Here is an 18192-nt window from a genome sequence, read left to right on the forward strand (position 1 = left end):
ATCCCAGTGGGTTTTTCTTCTACAGCTGTGGTTTAGTCTGAGTCCTAACAGAACTTCTGCTTTCCCAGGAGCTGCAGGCTCAGCTGGAGGAGGAGGTGCGGAGCCACGAGGAGCTCAGGGAGGAGCAGGCAGCCCTGGAGCGACGCTGTGGTCTGTTGGTCAGCGAGGGGGAGGAGACACGTACAGCCCTGGAGAGCGCAGAGAGGGCACGCAAGGCCCTGGAGACTGAGCTGCATGAAGCCAGCGAGAAATACAGTGACCTCAACAACCAGGTGGACCGAGATTTTATTTTGCGCCCTGCAGACTTTTATGACCTGTTCACACCTGGTATCAACATCTGTACTGAGTGATCCGATGTGTTCTGGCTACATATGAAGGACGCCTGCTCAGTTTAAACTGTTTTCACATTCTCTGTGTGCACAAATAGATTGTAGGCACTGCCACAAATTCAACACTAATCACCACATTATGTTTCAAAATACTTTTGTAAATTTGTAACATCTAGCTCACCCAGTTTCCATCCGACTCAAACATTGTCATTGAACACATCTGTATAGCCACAAACAACACGTCTTTATTTACGTATAGAGCAGGGAAGTTAGATCCGATCATTCAGGACACATTTTAATACCAGGTGATGAACTTCTCTCTTGTGATCAGAAGTCTCAGGATGAATCTTAATATCAGGTCTGAACAATGGCATTCTATATTTCCCCTCCCGTGTGTTCAGTTCCAGTCGGCTCTGAGTGGGAGGAGGAAGCTGGAGGTGGATCTGCAGACTCTGCAGCAGGAGCATGAGGAGCTACAGGGAGAGATGAGAGGATTCACAGACAAGGCCAAGAAGACCAGCTGTGAGGTAAAACACACACAGGACAACTAAGACTGTCTATTCACTGCAGTATTACAGCAGCAGAGTGGGGGTCGCTCAATCAAAACATTAACAAGTTTGATGAATTGTTGGCCTCACCAGAATGTCTTATCCCGCAATCTGCTAAGGCCCTCACTGTTAAACCACACATGCACGTGCACTATGATGATGTGCACGGTGCTGACATGCACTATGATAATGTGCACTCTGATGACGTGCCCACTGACCCTGTCAAGGACTCACTTCTGTCCCGTCTATTATCTGGATGTTGCATCTTGTTGAGGGTTAAGGGCAGACGATGTCACACTTGGTAAAGACTTATGAGACAAATTGTGATTTGTGAATATGGGCTATAACAATACAATTTGATTGATTGATGATCTTGTGTACTTGTGAAGTTAATTCCTGAGAACTCACCAAACAGATACAGGATGCCATGTGTGAAGTGAATATCATATAGTTAAAAGGCACCTTAGATAAAATTGGGGATCAAAAATTGTTGAAAATGTTAATAACATAACATAGGTCTTGTAATTTCTAGACATATATTTTATATGATATCTTTAACATGTTCAGTCATGTGAAATGAGTTTTCTTGGTATTATTGTGTCAGTTGGCACGAGTAGGGGAGGAGCTGCGTCTGGAGCAGGAGCACACGCTGCACCTGGAAAGAGTGAAGAAAGGACTGGAGGCCCAGATCAAAGACATGAGCAGCAGACTGGAGGAGGCCGAGCAGATGGCTCTGAAGGGAGGGAAGAAGATTATTCAGAAATTGGAGGGAAAGGTATGGACTCACAAACATGTCGCTTATTAAAGCAGCACACACAAGAAAATACATGCAAAAGAGCACAAGACACAAAAATACACAGAATTAGCAACTGTGTCTTAGACAGTCTGACTCTGGCACTGCTCCCCATCACTCACATGTTAAGTTGCTCATTATCACTGAAGTGTGTAAACATGTATTAATCTGGAACTTGTTGTTTATGCATGAATTTATATTTGTTCCTCATTCCAAGAATATATTTTGCCAGCAAACAAACTTTTGTTTGGGCCAACAAAAATCTATTTACATTGACATATTTACCATTATCCATATTAATGTGCAATAATAACCCTTAAGGGGGCTTAGGGGCCAGACATCCTACTTTAATGGCCCACTGACCTGTTATTTAGCGCCATCTTCAGGACATTTTTGTCGACTTATATTTCATACATAGGGCCATTCCACAAGTTTTACACAGAAATACCCCTCAACCTGCACATTGAGTCGTTTCTTCTGTGTCTGGAGGAGCATTTCAAAGTGGGAAAAAATAAATATGTGTTGAAATAACTCATATAGATGACAAGGTTCCATGTGTAAAATTTGGAGACATCTTAGATCCCTCAATCTTAAACACTGAACCTTTATGTGAATATGAGTGTTAAGCCTTGCTACACACATCCAGCACCAGTTATGTCCAGAGCCTCACTCAGTGAGTTGTGTCTGTGTGCAGGTGAAGGAGATGGAGCTGGAGCTGGACTCAGAGCAGAAGCGGCACGCTGAGACGGTGAAGACGCTGCGGAAGAACGAGCGTCGGCTGAAGGAGCTGCTGTTCCAGTCGGAGGAGGACCAGAAGAACCAGCAGAGGATGCAGGAGCTGGTGGAGCGGCTGCAGAACAAGATGAGGGCCTACAAGAGACAAGTGGAGGAGGCCGTACGTCACCTTTGTCACCTTTCTCCAAAACCATGTGACCTACAGGACATGCCTCTTGACGATATTGCTCTGATTACAGGAGGAACAAGCTAACATGAACCTGGTGAAGTACAGGAAGACCGTCAACGAGCTGGATGATGCTGAGGAGCGGGCTGATATCGCTGAGTCAGCTCTCACCAAGATACGGACCAAGAACAGAGGCAGCTTTGGCAAAGGATACTCCTCTGTGAGTAACGTTTAACCACTTACTCATGTAACATCCCTCCAAGTCAAGAAAGCTCTTTCTTAAGCATTTTGTGATACTGTTGTAAGAAATAAGGTGTTGGCTCCTTATTAAATGACCCATCTGCATCCCATAATGAATCTTAATTGGTGTTAAACTGGTGTGATGTAGAATTTAAGATCTATTCAAAGCACAGTGCATATGATGCTGTATATGCTCCATGATGTTAGACTGTGCACTAATTGCTATTATTCTAAATGTTGCAATTATGAGCACAATTGCAAATATTAATTTCAAATCCTATTAAAGAAAAATGAAGCACACCCAAGAATGTCTCAAAGTTGGGTTGTTCAGCACCATGACTAATACATGTCTGTGCTCCACCAGGGTTACAGCACGCCGTACCCCGGCCGGGTCAGGTCGCCCAGCTCTGTGGGCTCCGAGGGCAGAGGGGAGAAGATCCTCAACGACGACAACGAATCCGTCAGCTCCCTCATCCCGGCCTATCTGAACTCCCTCAAGAAGCTCATGATCGATTAGAAAGACTCCTCGTAGTGTCCCGCATCATGCAGGTCATAAACAAACCATTCCACGTGCCACTTGTTTGGGATTACTGTACAATCCTATCTGACATGTATTCACCTTCACTCTGTAACATCACAGCTTTAATAACACACCCCAGCTTTTATCCAACACACTTTTATCTTCACTTAGTAATGTAATATGTGTATGTAAAAACAGCTTGAATAAGGAAAAGTGTACTGTAAGTAACACTTTACTACAAAGACCGAATGTAAGTCATGTATCATCCGCTAAGTGTTGTTTTTTTTAATCTAAACAATAAAATACAATTCATAAATGTGTAGTGTACTGTTGTACACACACAATGTTGTCTTTACTTAAATCCAGGCAGAAATAAATCTTTTTTACTTATATATACCTATGTAAATGTTAATTAAATTAACCATGTAGAGATACTACATTGTTAATTATAGTTTACATACATGGCTAATTTAGGTAACACTAGCTAGCTATTTCTTAAGCAGCTACTATGGTCCGGTAGGCTTTGTAATGTGCAAAATAAGCACCATATGCTGTAACTTTTGGGACATTTGATACTTGCTAATATGGCAAAACAATTACACTAACAACAACAGCTTTTGTCCGGAAATCTAGGTTAGGAAATATCTTTGGTTCAATTCTAACATTTATGTTGTGAAGATGAAAAATTCTGAACTGTTTACATTTCAACCAATAATAGTTTAATGTTCAGCACAGTTTCAATATTCAGTACCATACATGTTACTGATTAATACCGTTAGCTACAGCAACAGCTGTCTTATTTAAAGCAAACTGGCTCAAAATGGTGACCCTTGTTTAATGGTCAATCACTTTTGAGAGGGACAACTGTAGTGCAATGTTAAAAATATATCTATATAATATATATTACATTAAGAAATTCAGTAACGGATAATTGGTAAAAGACAAGTTCGTGATGATTTATACATGACTCATATCCAGTCAGTAAAGTGTTACTCAATCAGACTGTAACAAGGTGCCACCAGTTATTTTAGTTCAGTAACAGGAAATGCAAGTGTCAGTGTATTTGAACTGTTTGATAAAGTATATGTCTGTTTAAACTTGTAGCCACATTTGAATTATCACTGTCTACATCTGTAACAAGGCTTGACCAAAGCAATTTATTGTTGAATGTGAAAATGTGTTTTTAGGAAATAAAGACTTTTTTCATTTATTATATATTCTCTGCTTTTTTTCCCCCATTTTGTAATCATACAAAAGGCAACAGCACTAGGTCATAACCATAGACTGTTAATAAAGATGGAGGAGACGTCTCCACTTCCTCCCACTGTCCAGACATGAAGCCTGCGCAGCAGAGATCGAGGGGCGGAGCAATGGTATTGTGGTTCCGCCAATCATGACGGTATCGCATGAGCACTTGAACATAAAGCATTGTTATAAAAACTACTGGAAATGACAGAAACAATCTTTGACAAATTTCTATTTGATGTGATTTTTAATTTTTAGTTTGGTCCATGTTCCATCCACTAACATTGAGGAGGTGGGGATTGTAACCTACACAACCACAAGGAGGTGAATGAGATGCTTTGGGTTTAGTTTAGAGAAGCTGTCAGGTCGTCCATCTTTATAGAGTCTATGGCCAAAATCTAGTAAATGGCCGTTTGTGTACGAGATTGAGGATGTAGGTGAAGACTAAGATTTCAACACTTCCTGTAAACGCTTCCTTGATTATTTAATAGAAACTGTTGGTGACAATTCATTTCACAAGAGATACTGACAACCAGGAAACTCCAAGCGTTCATCCAATGGTATAACTTTATCACTCAGTCACTGACATAGGACCTAGCCTCGCTGTTGTGGTCCAGCCAAAACCAACCAGAAAGCATAGTGACATTTGATATTTTCATTTTATTAATGAAAACGGCCAATTTTTAGCTGTTAATGTACAAAAACATCCCAGCCCTGCTCTCTCGGTGGTCAAGTAATACTAAGCAGTAATCCTGGATAAGACATGGTAGTAAAAGAGCACTTTGTACAACATTTAGCTTCTGCACGCAGAATCCAACCGAAGCAACTGACTGACGTTTCCAAAGCTGTAGAACATCGTGGGACAGCTGTCGTTTCTCTTGTATACAAAACACTTTGTATATTTCATATATTACCAGTACCACAAATATGTCTTTGTGTAAGCTTCTATAGTTTATTGTATTTATATCTTTCACTCCACCTGCTCCTTAGCAAATCACACATCTCATATATTTACACCAGGCCACCCTGAACATAACCCAAACACTTCCATTAGTAATAAAATGTGTCACAATTAAGTTCTCTGTAGAATATTTTTCATACAAACAGCAACTTACAGTATGTTTATTCAAAATCACTTGGGTATAAAGTGCAATTGGCTGATTCTTAATTATTAGGAATGAAGTGAAAGAAACAGAGTTCTTGCTCCATGTCTTTCAGATTTTGGATTTATCTTTCAGATGCTAAGAAGTGGAGCCACATTTGTGACATTAGCTTAAAGAAAGTGACTTTTCACTTGTCCCTGGTGCAGCAGGCCTGTCAAGCTTTGAACTTGCATGGGGCTCTGATCTAGGTTTGTGTCTTAATAGCTAATTTTGCTAAATCTATAACAGAAGGATGTAAATGGAATAGCCTAAACAAAGCACTTGTCTGGTTTAATTTAGCATGACTATGACCCACAGTACTAACTAAGCTTTGTGCCCAGTGGTAAGAGGTCTGCTATAAACCCAATATTAGGATTACAGCACATGTTGGAAAAATCCTATATATAAACATCCACTGGGGGGAGTCAAGACGCCAATGAATCTTCTGCTGTTCTCTCATATGGGCTCACTCTGACCTTAACTAGAGTTTGTACTCAGGGGCTGGCTGGAGCAACTCCAGATTACGTCTGCAGCAACTCCAGATTACATCTGCAGCAACTCCAGATTACGTCTGCAGCAACTGGCTCAGACCTCACATACAGCCCCTCTGGATAATAATGTAGAGAATGTCAGGAGTGCAGTGCACGTCTGAATGCAGCGTTAGAGTTGGAAGCTCTGTCCCGCTCTTGATTTTATTTCAGAAAATATGTGTTGTATCTTTATGAAGTCACATTTTAACAATATTATCGGTCCATTGTATCTCTAGCTTGATTATTTTGTGGAGATGTGTTAGCAGAATTTTATTTTATTTATCTTGACCCTCGAACGATAAGCTCCAAAGTTAATCATCTGAAGATACATTCCCAAGTAATATCACCATCAAGTTCACAAGCAATATTTTTTCTATATGTTCAAAACAACATGATTGGAATTAAGATGAATGGAATTTAAATCACATTTAATTATTAACTCAAATGCTGTATAATACTCGACCTACCACTACACAAACGATGCTGTTTCTTTATTTAAGCTAATTATAGCCAATAAAATCTGCCAGTGGGTCTGAAATCAAAAACGTATTATTTCAAAAATGACTTCTAATGTTCGAGTGGCAGATCTGACACCATCATCTTTTTTAAACTGCATATGAGACAGGCTCGACAGGCGTAGCAACAGTAGGTACGAGTTGTGGGTTTTAGCGAATGGTCAATACTTGCATATGATTGATGTTATGATAAAAATACTTTTGCCTCATTCTGGTGCAAACGAATATAACATTAGGCTTAGCAGCATTCGTAAAATCATGTTTACCAACAACTTTGCAGTCCAGAAGTCACACGCGTGCGTCAATACACAGGTGACCTGGAGAATGACCTCGCAGAACAAAAGCAAATACACATGACAGCATTACACTGCTGCGTGACATAAAGCTGTATGCACATGTTAAATGTTCACTGTTGCTTCATCATTCAACCCAGCGGAGCGTCCTAAAGAATCCACTCTCACAGCTCCCATTTCCCTGTGTTTTAGCGAGGCATCGGCTTACATAAGAGAAAATTACGACCCATTAGACAGCTTCATTCATCCCTTAGAGTTCTCACTACATCGCCCAAACACTGACGTCATCCTCAGCAGGTGGCTGCGAGGGCAGCTCATCCCTCAGTCCGTTAGGAGTCACACGGTCAGTGGAGAGGGAGACTGATCCCAGCACAGATTTCCTCTCCCAGTCAGTCCTCAGGCCTGTAGGCTCTGGGTCAGTGTGTCTGCCTGGGCTCTTGGGTAAAAGTGTGCATGTGCAGAGTCATCAGACTGCACTGAGATCAGATGTCTATGTCCACTGGCCTGATTTCTCCAGTCTTATTCTCCCGCACCCACAGCTCTCTGTCCCTGGCTGGGTCCACGCACTGCAGGAGCTGGTCCACCGGCTCCATCGTCTGGACAAACAGAGAACAACATAAAAACATTAGCTTTTGAGTTGATAGACTACAGATTATACCGCATGCATGTGGCACACTTGGGATTGCACCGGATGCTGTGCTGCAGCCGTACTCACACTTTGGTTGAACATGTCTGTCTCGTGTCGGAGCGTGGTGTACTGACACAGATGCTGTCGGATCATCTCCACCCGCTCCACCTCCAGCCGCTCCAGCTCCTGAGGACGAGAGCAGTGTGTGATACGTCAGTTACAGGGAAATCTCTGCACAGGGATCGATACAGTGGTAAAACAGGACCAACAAGTTCAATGACCATGCTTTCATAATTTGGGTTCTTTCTTACCAGGCTCGTAGTGACCATCTCCTCAAACCATTTGGACTGAGACTGGTTGTAAAGGTCGACACAGCGCATCAGATCATCTCCTGCCACAAAGAATAAAAACAGGGAGATTAGAAATATACGTGGCAGCAATGAGACCTGACAAAGTGTAATACAGTACTGCATATACAACCCCAAATTAGAAAAGGTTGGGATGGTACGTTACATTGAAAATTAAACTGAGAGCAGTGATTTTTTAACGGTCTTCGACACATTATTGGATGTTTGACATCATGAATTTTATTGATTTTTCAAAATAAACACCTCAATTTTGTGTCTTGCAACATATTTCAAAAAAGTTGGGACAGTAAAGCATTTACCACTTTGTAATGTTGCCATTCCTTTTCACAACACTTAAAAGACGTTTGGGGACACAAAACCCCAAGTGATGAAGAGTTTCAGGTGTCATTTTGTCCCATTCTTCCTGCAAACAAGTCTTAAGGTGTGCAACAGTGGATGGATGTTACTCCGTATTGTAGTGCTTGACAAAGGTTTGCCAAAGTAATCCTGAGCCCATGTGGTTGTATCACTTATAGATGAATGACAGTTCTTGATGCAGTGTCGTCTGAGGGATCGGAGAGCACAGTTAGTCAGCTTAGGTTGTGCTCGTGCCCTTTATGCATTCCTCCAGATTCCTTGAACCTTTTAATATTGTTATGCACCACAGAGGATGACATTTCAAAATCCCTTCCTTTATTGGAGGAACACTGTTTTTAAACATATCAATAATTTTCTCCCACATTTGTTGGCAAACTGGCGATCCTCGGCCCATCTCTGCTCCCAAAGGACTAAGGCTTTCCTGGATGCTGCTTTTGTACTAAATCATGATTACCATCATCTGACATCACCTATTTCAAATCACTTCTTCTTTAATCATTCTACATCATAGATGAAGACATAGAATGGATGTGCAATGTATTCCTGAATGCTAGGAATGGATGTATCTTTACAAATAAAATGAAGTTGAGCAGACAAAACATAAAATATCTTATGTTCATACTGTCAGCAATGAAATACAAGTCAAATTAAATTGAGAAATCACTGCTGTTTTTCTTTTTTTGCATTTTCCATACTGTCCCAACTTTGGTTTTGTATAAACAGTATATACAGGTATACACATATATGTGTGCACACACACAGCACTGTGCATGTAGTGTACACTATCTCCAATAGATGGCACTATTGTCCAAGTATTCCCTCACAGATGACTCAATCACCCCAAACAGCACTGACAATCTGGACTGAGAATAGATTTCATCATGAGCGTATATAATCCATGATGGAGAGAGAGGTCTAATCTGTCCTGTCGTTAATGGTTCCGCCTGTATCCTGCTGACAACGCAAACAAACACTAATCATGTGTGAGATTAGATCAGAGGGGAAATGATGCTGATCATTCTCTTCTTCAGCAAATGCCTCTCAATCTTCTGCTCTTATATACTTCTGTGGCAGTTGACCGCACCATGGGTCTCTCCCACACACAGCCAGAGACAAAGGAGTTGCTTAGCAGCATCTTAATTCTCAACCAGGTGCAAACATAAACTTGACACGACAATTAAAGAGTGCAGCAGGTTCTCCTGGTGTCTGGCTTTGCAGCCCGGTGTCTCAGTCCGTCCGCGTGTCTGTCTCAGTGTTTGTGTGTCAGCTCTGCTGCCGCCTTTTAAAGCTGAGGGTCAATCAGCTAACTGCTCTCACCTGCAGTGATTGAGCCTCAGGTACAGGTGGGGGGGGGCTCTCCCAGCCACCTCCACAGCTTTAGCAGTGGATTTGTTTGATTTAATGACAGCTACATAGATCACAGCCAGCGCACAAGAGTGTTTCTTCAACTGGACCAGGATAAGATAGAAGAAGATAAATAAAGAAATACCAATAAATGCATTTATGTGACGTTTCATGGCTTCACTCTCTATCCCATGCTACTGACAGAGAGAATTGTCTTTCTTCTCTCTATCCTTTTCTTTCTCTTTATATTATATTGTAAAGTTAAATGTTTTAAATAAGGGCATGGTTTGTTGTTTGTGTTTGACATACATGTTACAATAGATTCACTGGAACTTGGTTAAAAACAGGTTGTTGTAAATCCAGTGAGAGGAATTTAACTCAATCTATGGGATAAATATGATGCCACATTCCAAAAATTAAAAAAAGATTTGTTTTAACGTTTCAGAACTTTTTTCTCTCGTACGTAGAGAACAAACTGGGAGAGCAGTGACAAATCTGAAACTCTGAAAATGAAACTGTAAAAAGAGCACTGCAGTTTTGAAGCAGGAAAACTGTACAGAGATTTGAAAGTTTTTTTTTCCATGCAATCTAGGAGTCAGGACCTCCTGGGGGGTCACTAGAAAATAAAAAGAGTGTCAAAACAAATCAAATACAATTTAAAAAAACATTCTGAATATAATTATTATATATATATATATCATTAATGTTCCAAAAGCTAAATTAAGCTAAATTTCTGGAAATGATGTTTTTTTTGTCTCCATGTGACTTCTGAGATGATTACGACAGATTTGTGATAGCATCAGTTGCAACACATCAGTTAAGAGCATTACAGGAAACATTGCAACATGTGCACATAGGTGATTTTTTTTATTGTGAACTAGCTCAAATAAATATTCTCTTGTCGCATTATTTCAGGGGTCCGGGACTGAAAAGTTTGGGAACCACTGATCTTAAATATATTCTGTATTCAGCCTGTTGCAACTCTTCAATGAAGCTGTATGGTGTGTGTTCAAACTCTATGCACCTTCCCATCTAAATGAAATATTGTGTCATTTTATATACATGAACCCAAAATCCAGCCTGATACATCTGGTAAATGTTTTGTGGATTTAAACAGCTGGACTCAGTAAGACTGACCTACTGGTGGGTCTGTGGGTTTAACAAGCAAAAAGGAATCTTCAGTCAGCTCAAAATATTCCTCTGTTAATAGAAACCGGAGGAAAAAAATGGGAGAAAATGTAAAAGAGCTGCTATTTATGCTGCAGATAAGCACCTTATGTCACACCATCAACTCCTGCAGAAAGCAAAAAATCTGTTTTGGAAGTAAAAAGTCATGAGCTCAATAAAAAAGGTGATCATGGCCCGAGGTGACAGATATAAAAACATAAGGAAATCCTGTGAATAAGCAGACATAAATGTAATCTGGTGTAGAGCGAGCACAAAGCCATAATGAGTCTTTGTTATGAGCAGACAGATGCCGCACTTTAGTTGTTTTGGCATCAGTCTCGTCTCTGCTTCCCTCGCACTGCGCTCATCGTCACTGGCAGCCAGACGCCACGAGCACCGTCAACAACTGCTGCTGTTTTTCTTTCCCGGTTGCATAAGCAGCGCGGAGGACGGGACGGATGACTCGTGTGTGTTGCTGTGTGTGTGAGAAGAGAGCCAGTACGGATGGAGGACTTGTGTGTGTGACAGCATGTGGTCATGCCTGGTTGAGTCATGACATCACACTTCGGCGGAGAGTCTACATCTGTTTACTCTTAGCGCGTCACTTTCCTCAGCTCGCTAACTTTCACAAAACCAATCCTCCTGCAGCAGAGTCTACTTTGTCAAACACACACACACACAAACAAACAAACAAACAAACACACAGCCCTCTCACATGCACATGTTACACTGCTGGTCACTCCCAGGTGGCAGTTTGTGAAAGGGGGAGATCAAGCTTACGCCATTGGAGCCAACTGAACTCACACTGCTTCTCTTAACGTCTTTTAAATCCTGTCCCAAAAGTTTTTAGGATCATCGCTCCGGGTCCAGGTTAGCCCCACTGCGTTTGTGTCAGCCCAATATAGTGAAATAAAACATCTACATTTCCTGGCGATGATTTCGAGCCGCGGTTGCCGACCACTGCCTTAGTTTATTTGAGAAAGTAGAAGACGACATGTTCAACTTGGTTCGTGGACTGACTGTTAGCATTCTGCCCCGCCCCCACTGACTGCCTCTACAACTAGAAGAGTCCTCTTAGAGTACATAGCTCCACCAAGGCCCAACAGTCCTCTTGGGAAACCACATTTAAATTCACTAGATCCTGGTTTTAATTCAGATCAGCATCACTCCTCTTTACATGTCTGATCCATTAAAAAAATTGCTGGATCCGCCCCCTGATCCAGATCTGGACCAAATTATTATGGGTTCTTTCATGACCCATACTGAACGCACATCAAGTTTCATGGTTATCCGGGGGGGGTGTTTGCAAAGTGTTGCATATAACATAATAACCAACAAAACAAACAGGGGTGAACACATAACCTCCTTGGTGGAGGTAAAGATTAACAGTAAAAACTCTAATCTGCTTAATCAAAGCTGTGTGGGTGACATGACTTCACCATTTTCCAATGAGCACATCCACATTAATCCAGATAAGTTTTTAAAAGCCTGTTTCACACCATGTCAGCTCTCTGTCCAGACTCCTCCCCCGAAACGGAGATTTTCCCTAACAGCCTCCGGAGTGTGTAAATCAAATCATCGGCTTGGCGTTTCATTGCACACGGGGTAAACAGCTTTTACCAAACAATGCTGTGAGCTGCCCTCTGAGGGTCTGTGCACACAGTGAAGTCAAACAACCTTTATTTGCCTCTAACTTTCTCTGCGATTGTTTATTTTATGTAGCCGAAGACAGAGCAGAGCGGTTTTCACGAACCTGAATTCTTGTTGATTTTATCTCAGACGATGTGGTTTCATAATAAAACATATTTCATCAGCTCAGAACAGCAGCTTGGGAATGACCTCTAGTTAACATGTAGTAATTACTTCATAATCGCTCAAAACAGAAAAAATATGTATATAAGAAAAACTATGATGTTAATCTGACTAAACGTGTGGTTGCTCAGCAGCCCTGTCCTTTTTTTCTCGCTGAATGAATATGACTCTTTTTCTAAACCCCTTCTAAAAAGTTAAAGTTCATCTAAACAGACTCACCAAACTCAAAAAGGAAGTCATTTCTTTTCATTTGCTCATGAATTTACCTTTTCATTAATAGGGAGAAAATATATAAGCTAAGTTTGATTCACAGAAAACAATCCCTCGTGTTTCATGTATTATTTAAAGAGTTAATACACACCTTTGAGCTGAAAACTAAATTGTATGACTGTTCTTTGTTGAAACACATCCATGCTGCCATCCCATTTACTACAAATCTAGTAGTCTATATAGTTAAGGTGGGAAGCTGACCACGACCAGCGACCATTTGTCAGTAGAAACCTATAATGAAGTGCTCATTTTCAAATCTATCACCACAACATCTACAATTCAGAGTCGTCCACCAATCTGCATTTCTGCTACTGCTACTGGAATCCTCACTCGCAACCAGACAACCTAGATGACTTAACTTTAGCAAGCTAATCGGTAAGTTGTATGTGTGTGTCGGTTGGGTGGGGGGTGTGGTAGGTAGGCGTATCTAAGCCCTACTAAAGGCATTTTTTTATTTCTTAGATATTTAATTCTTCCCACCAATAAAAAACACATTGCATAATCTCTATGAAGTGACTTGATGGGTTGTTTGTGTGAGTGTGTTTCCCAGGGGCTATGGAGTTATTCCATGCCCACGCCTTTCTGTCAGTCTGGTGTGAACAGACTTGTCGAGTTAAGAATGTGTCTGACCCCTTCTTCTTCCCTTCACTCCCATCCTAACATTGAAAAAAGTCCCAGTCTGGCTCGAAGTGCTGATAAAGCTCATGACTCATGTAAAAAGACAAACACAGCATTTTGACTCACACTGGATCGCTCCAGTGAAGGACTGGAGAGACACTGGAGGAGGATACGGAGTTATGTGGAGTAAGTTAACTATTTACTGAACTGTACGAGTTGTGCTGCCAGAGGAGTCTGATTTGTGGCTGCAGGGAAGCACCGACATAAACCACTGCTGATCATACTCATCATCTCTGATGAGAATCTTGCATTCGAGTTGGGTGTGGGGACATAGGGTGAATGATGAAATCCAGATCCACATATCTGCTATAGGGAGAAACGCTGTGTTCCGAAATGTATTTTCTTTGCACATTTTATTCAGAACCACAAGAGAATACAAATCTTTGGGGCTGTCTAACTCTTATGTAAATATCTTTTCTCTGCTCACTTCTGGTTGGGGGTTACTGGCTGACCCCAGGTGACAGAGTTTTCACATTTAAAAGTCTGAACCAAGGTTCATGATTTAAAAAAAGTCTTTCTGTTTAAATGGAGAAAATCGATGAACCAGTTAACTTCATTCATTTTGTTGCCATTGTAATATCATCAGGGTCAGATTTGGTTTGAAGGTATCTCACGATTGAATGAGGGGAGGATTGAGCCGGTGATGAACAGGCAGATTGGTGCAGCATCAGCTGAAATGGGAACATTGTTCCAGACCGGAGCCGAGCCAGAGGGCAAAGAATTTGATTAACTGGTAAGTCTACATTTTGACCCTCACCTGTGGTCATGAGCTCTAGGTAGCAACTGGGAGAATGAGATTGTGCGTACAAGAGCTGGTTGACTGGGTTCAGCCTTAGAGATAGAGTGGGGAGCTCACACATTGGGAGTAAGCTCAGATGGAGGTAGTTTGGGCGTCTCACTGGTATGGCACCTGGGTGTCTTCCATTGGAGATCTTTTGGTCATGTCTAACTCACTGGGGGGGGGGGGTCATATATCCCATCTGTCCTAGGAACACCACAGGATCCCTCAGGAGGAGCAGGAAAGCATGGCTGGGGAGAGGGAGCACCCTGTTTAGGCTGCCACCGCAACCCGACTTTTGATTAAGCAGAAGATGGATGGATGAATGGCTATGCACCAAAATGTTATTAAGTTTAGGATGAATATTTTCAAGGATGTTTCCACATGATTTTGATGACTCTGTCCTCTCACCTCCATCTTTCACCACGACAAAGCAAATCAAACAATGTTTTCAGTCTTTGGAGAGGATGAACACAAATGTTTTTTGCTTCTCTCATTTTCTTCAGTTTATCCTTGTTACCCATCTATATCACAAAGGTTCTTTTGTTCACAGGGCTGCTAGCCTGACAAAAACTAGATTATATTCAGGGTCCAGTGTTGTATAATTGTGTAAAGGCCTTTTACAAGACACACTCGCCTTTTAAGAAAGAAATCGCCAAAAAGAACTGCACTTAACTCTGTTGTTTTTACTGTAAAAGCAGAAGTCATTGCAATCAGTACCGATTATTGTTACACCTCATTTCTTACACCCAGAGTCATTTAAAAAAACAGACTGTGAACCAGAGTTTGACCTTTGACCTCTGCCTCTCACCTGCTTGTGTGGATTTCCTGCGGGCCTTTTTGATATCCTCTTCGATCTTGTTGCTGAGTTTGATCTCCAGCTGCTGAGTCTTCAGCTCCAGCTCCTTCTGTCTGTCAGCCAGAGCTTTGCGGGCCTGATGGTAGATAAGAGAACCAGAGGGAATCAAGCTCAGATCCGAGACAAACCCCTGTGTGAACAATCAAGAAGCTTGCTCTCACACAAAGATCTGCTCCTCCTATTCTGGCTGTGAGCTTTTTCTTGAACGATTGTGTGACTTTCTTGAAACAATCATCTGAATAGCTAAAGAGATACGTTTGCAGCCATGTCACACTCCGCTTCCATTCATCACAATGATTCCGACAACCTTTGTTCCTTCATGGAAGCCAACATGGCCAGTGTCTTATTTCCTGACTAGCTTTAAAGAGATACTTCACACTTAAATGTGTTTTTGAATATGACTGTTGTTTGATGAAATACATTAATGCTGGTTTTAACATCACAGTTATTCCCAATTTCTAGAACAAAATGTCAACGATATGGGTTGAACATGGCTCCAAACTCCACATAGTGTTTAAAACCATCTTTGAAAGACAATGTGTGAGTAGAGTAAACCGTTGGGACATCTCTACGTCATGACATTTATATTTATTTGAAAAAATGAACACCAACTAATTAAAGGCAGGCGGAATCTGGGTTGCTGCGCTAATATTCTAATCTATGCTGAAACTAAACCCGTAAACCACCACGTCGTCTACTATTCAGATACACTCCACATCCTCTCCTCCCCTCAGCTGTCACACACACACACACACACACACACACACACACACACACACACACACACACACACACACACACACACACACCGACAGACACACACACACACACACCGCTTGAACCGCCGGCTAAGACAGCCACCTGTGGCAACGGCTCGAATGGCTCAGGACCACTGTGGTCTCTGCAATCAGGAAACTCATATGACATTTCTGACATATCTGTTAAGTGTGTGTGTTCAGTTGTCCCAAATGTGTTTATCAGAGAGAAAGTGTTTTGTCCCTTCTCAGAGCGAATGCTGCACAGATGACAGATGATGTGAGACAGATTCGCAGTTGCCTTCAGGCTGCAGCCAATAACCTTTCATTGTACATATACAAAAAGCAGGACGCATTCCAGCGACAGGAAAGAGCCGTCTGCTTATGGAGGAGTTGTGGAATTTTAATCACCAGCAAGATGATGCCTGAAATTCTGCCACTGCCAAATGCGAGGAGACGGCTGCGTAACATTAGAGCAGCTTTAAATCTGCGTTTCTGCGAGCGTGTGTACCTTCTCCACGGCTGCGTAGCGACCGACCAGCTGCTTCCGGAGGTCTGCGATGTGGTGGTCGAACCTCTTCATGTCCTTCTTGAAGTTCTCCCTGAAGCTCAGCAGAGGCTTCTCCACTTCACTCTGGAGCTGCTCAAACACAACACAACCGACAAGTCAACGAGAGTGAGGTTTGCAGCTGAACCCTCTTTGCGTTGTGAGGCGACAACAGACTCAACATGAGAGTGCTCATCTGACAGGCTCACATTGATGCTGAAGAAAATCAGGCCAGAGCTGTGTCTGGCTCAGCGTCATGTGAGGACAGCGAGTTTGCAACAGGATAAAGGTAGAGGAAGAAGAAGAAGAGTAATTTTCACTCTTTCTTGTTGAATTTAGTTTCCTCTGGTGGTGGGACTAAGAAGAAATGTACTGTCCAAACACATGTGCAACCTCTGATTACTTTTACACCCGTGATAACTGATAGCATAAATATCCCTGGCAGCTGTTAGGTGAATGACAATATGAATCCAGGCAGAGATACAGTAACTCTTCATGCATATAAAGTGGTGTGGAAGCAGCAAGTCATGAAATAAATGATGCTATTTAACTTTCAGTGATGATAAAGTTATCAATCAAAACGGAAATCACTATAATTCCTCCTCAACATATCTGATTTAATTATCTGGAAAACATAATTAGCTCCATTCCCTTTAGCTGCTTTCTAGATGAAGTCATCATCCTGCCACACTGGTCTAGTTTAGATGAGAAATATTTCAGTTTATGGAGCCGGACAATAACCGAAACCACAGATGCCAACATTGCTGATTCTACCAGATTTCTGGTTAAACAAACGTTTTAAAATAAAGCTGAAGAGGATACTATTAATCCAAATGACTTAGTTTTGAATAGACAGCTTGTCATTGTTCGCATGGCCCTTAAAAGCCAGCAGGTATCCTGTCCCAGCTGTCACTGCTGTATGAAATCTACAGTTCCTTCCTGGAGCAGCCTTCAAAGTCCATTTCCACTCAAATCCGTCCTTCTGCCCCAAGAGCAGCGACACACATCTGTGCATCTCTGGAGGATAACATCAGCGACTCCACTTCCTCCATTAGTCAAGCTGCAACCCTGGCCTCCGTTCATCTTCCTATCCAAAGCAAACTTTTTCAAAATCCTTTAAATTAAGAGCAATGCAGCCCTAGAACCCAGCGATATGGGTAAGAAAACACAAGCCGTTACTCATGAGATTACTCATTTTTCTCCAGGTTTTATATGCATTTGATTTGCGTGGAACATGTGCTGCTCAAGATAAATCAAATCTACTTCCCATTAAGAGGAGGTCACATAAGGTGGTGGCTGATTCAAAGCCTCAGTGTAGATGTACAGAATGTTCCTTGTTAGTCACATGTGCTGTAGGCGGCTGAGCCAATATAAATTCAAACTATTAAACAAGTCCAATACTCCATGGTACCCATATCAGTTCTGTGCTCCAAGGTATAAAATGTCATATGATTATGATGATGGCAAGATTTTTAGATATTTTCCACATTTGTATGTTTGGTTTTCTTATTTTTAAACGTAAACCTCTAAGTCTAAGTCAATTCTACATTATTACAGCTGGAATCATTTTTTT

At 41.6% G+C, this 18192-nt stretch overlaps 2 protein-coding genes across 6 annotated transcripts in view; one reads left to right on the forward strand and one right to left on the reverse strand.

Annotated features, from left to right (window-relative positions):
• Positions 1-4546, forward strand: part of LOC109626997 (putative uncharacterized protein MYH16) — a 54042-nt gene extending 49496 nt beyond the window's left edge. For all 3 annotated transcript variants that reach the window (XM_020083298.2, XM_020083301.2, XM_020083300.2), the window contains 6 exons: positions 69-272; positions 731-856; positions 1482-1652; positions 2365-2565; positions 2645-2791; positions 3176-4546. In XM_020083298.2, the coding sequence (XP_019938857.2) occupies positions 69-272; positions 731-856; positions 1482-1652; positions 2365-2565; positions 2645-2791; positions 3176-3328 (1002 nt within the window). In that variant the 3' untranslated portion in view covers positions 3329-4546. The remainder of the gene's footprint in view (positions 1-68; positions 273-730; positions 857-1481; positions 1653-2364; positions 2566-2644; positions 2792-3175) is intronic.
• A 960-nt stretch (positions 4547-5506) lies between these two features.
• The window catches only part of gas7b (growth arrest-specific 7b), a 55955-nt gene continuing 43269 nt past the window's right edge, over positions 5507-18192 (reverse strand). For 2 of the 3 annotated variants that reach the window (XM_069518026.1, XM_069518028.1), the window contains exons 10-14: positions 16584-16712; positions 15270-15393; positions 7996-8075; positions 7772-7870; positions 5507-7652 (exon numbers count right to left, since the gene is read on the reverse strand). In XM_069518026.1, the coding sequence (XP_069374127.1) occupies positions 7539-7652; positions 7772-7870; positions 7996-8075; positions 15270-15393; positions 16584-16712 (546 nt within the window). In that variant the 3' untranslated portion in view covers positions 5507-7538. The remainder of the gene's footprint in view (positions 7653-7771; positions 7871-7995; positions 8076-15269; positions 15394-16583; positions 16713-18192) is intronic. The other variant, XM_069518027.1, reaches the window with a different exon arrangement.

Source organism: Paralichthys olivaceus, chromosome 21 (genome assembly GCF_024713975.1).
Source record: "Paralichthys olivaceus isolate ysfri-2021 chromosome 21, ASM2471397v2, whole genome shotgun sequence".
In the NCBI taxonomy this organism is placed as follows: domain Eukaryota; kingdom Metazoa; phylum Chordata; class Actinopteri; order Pleuronectiformes; family Paralichthyidae; genus Paralichthys; species Paralichthys olivaceus.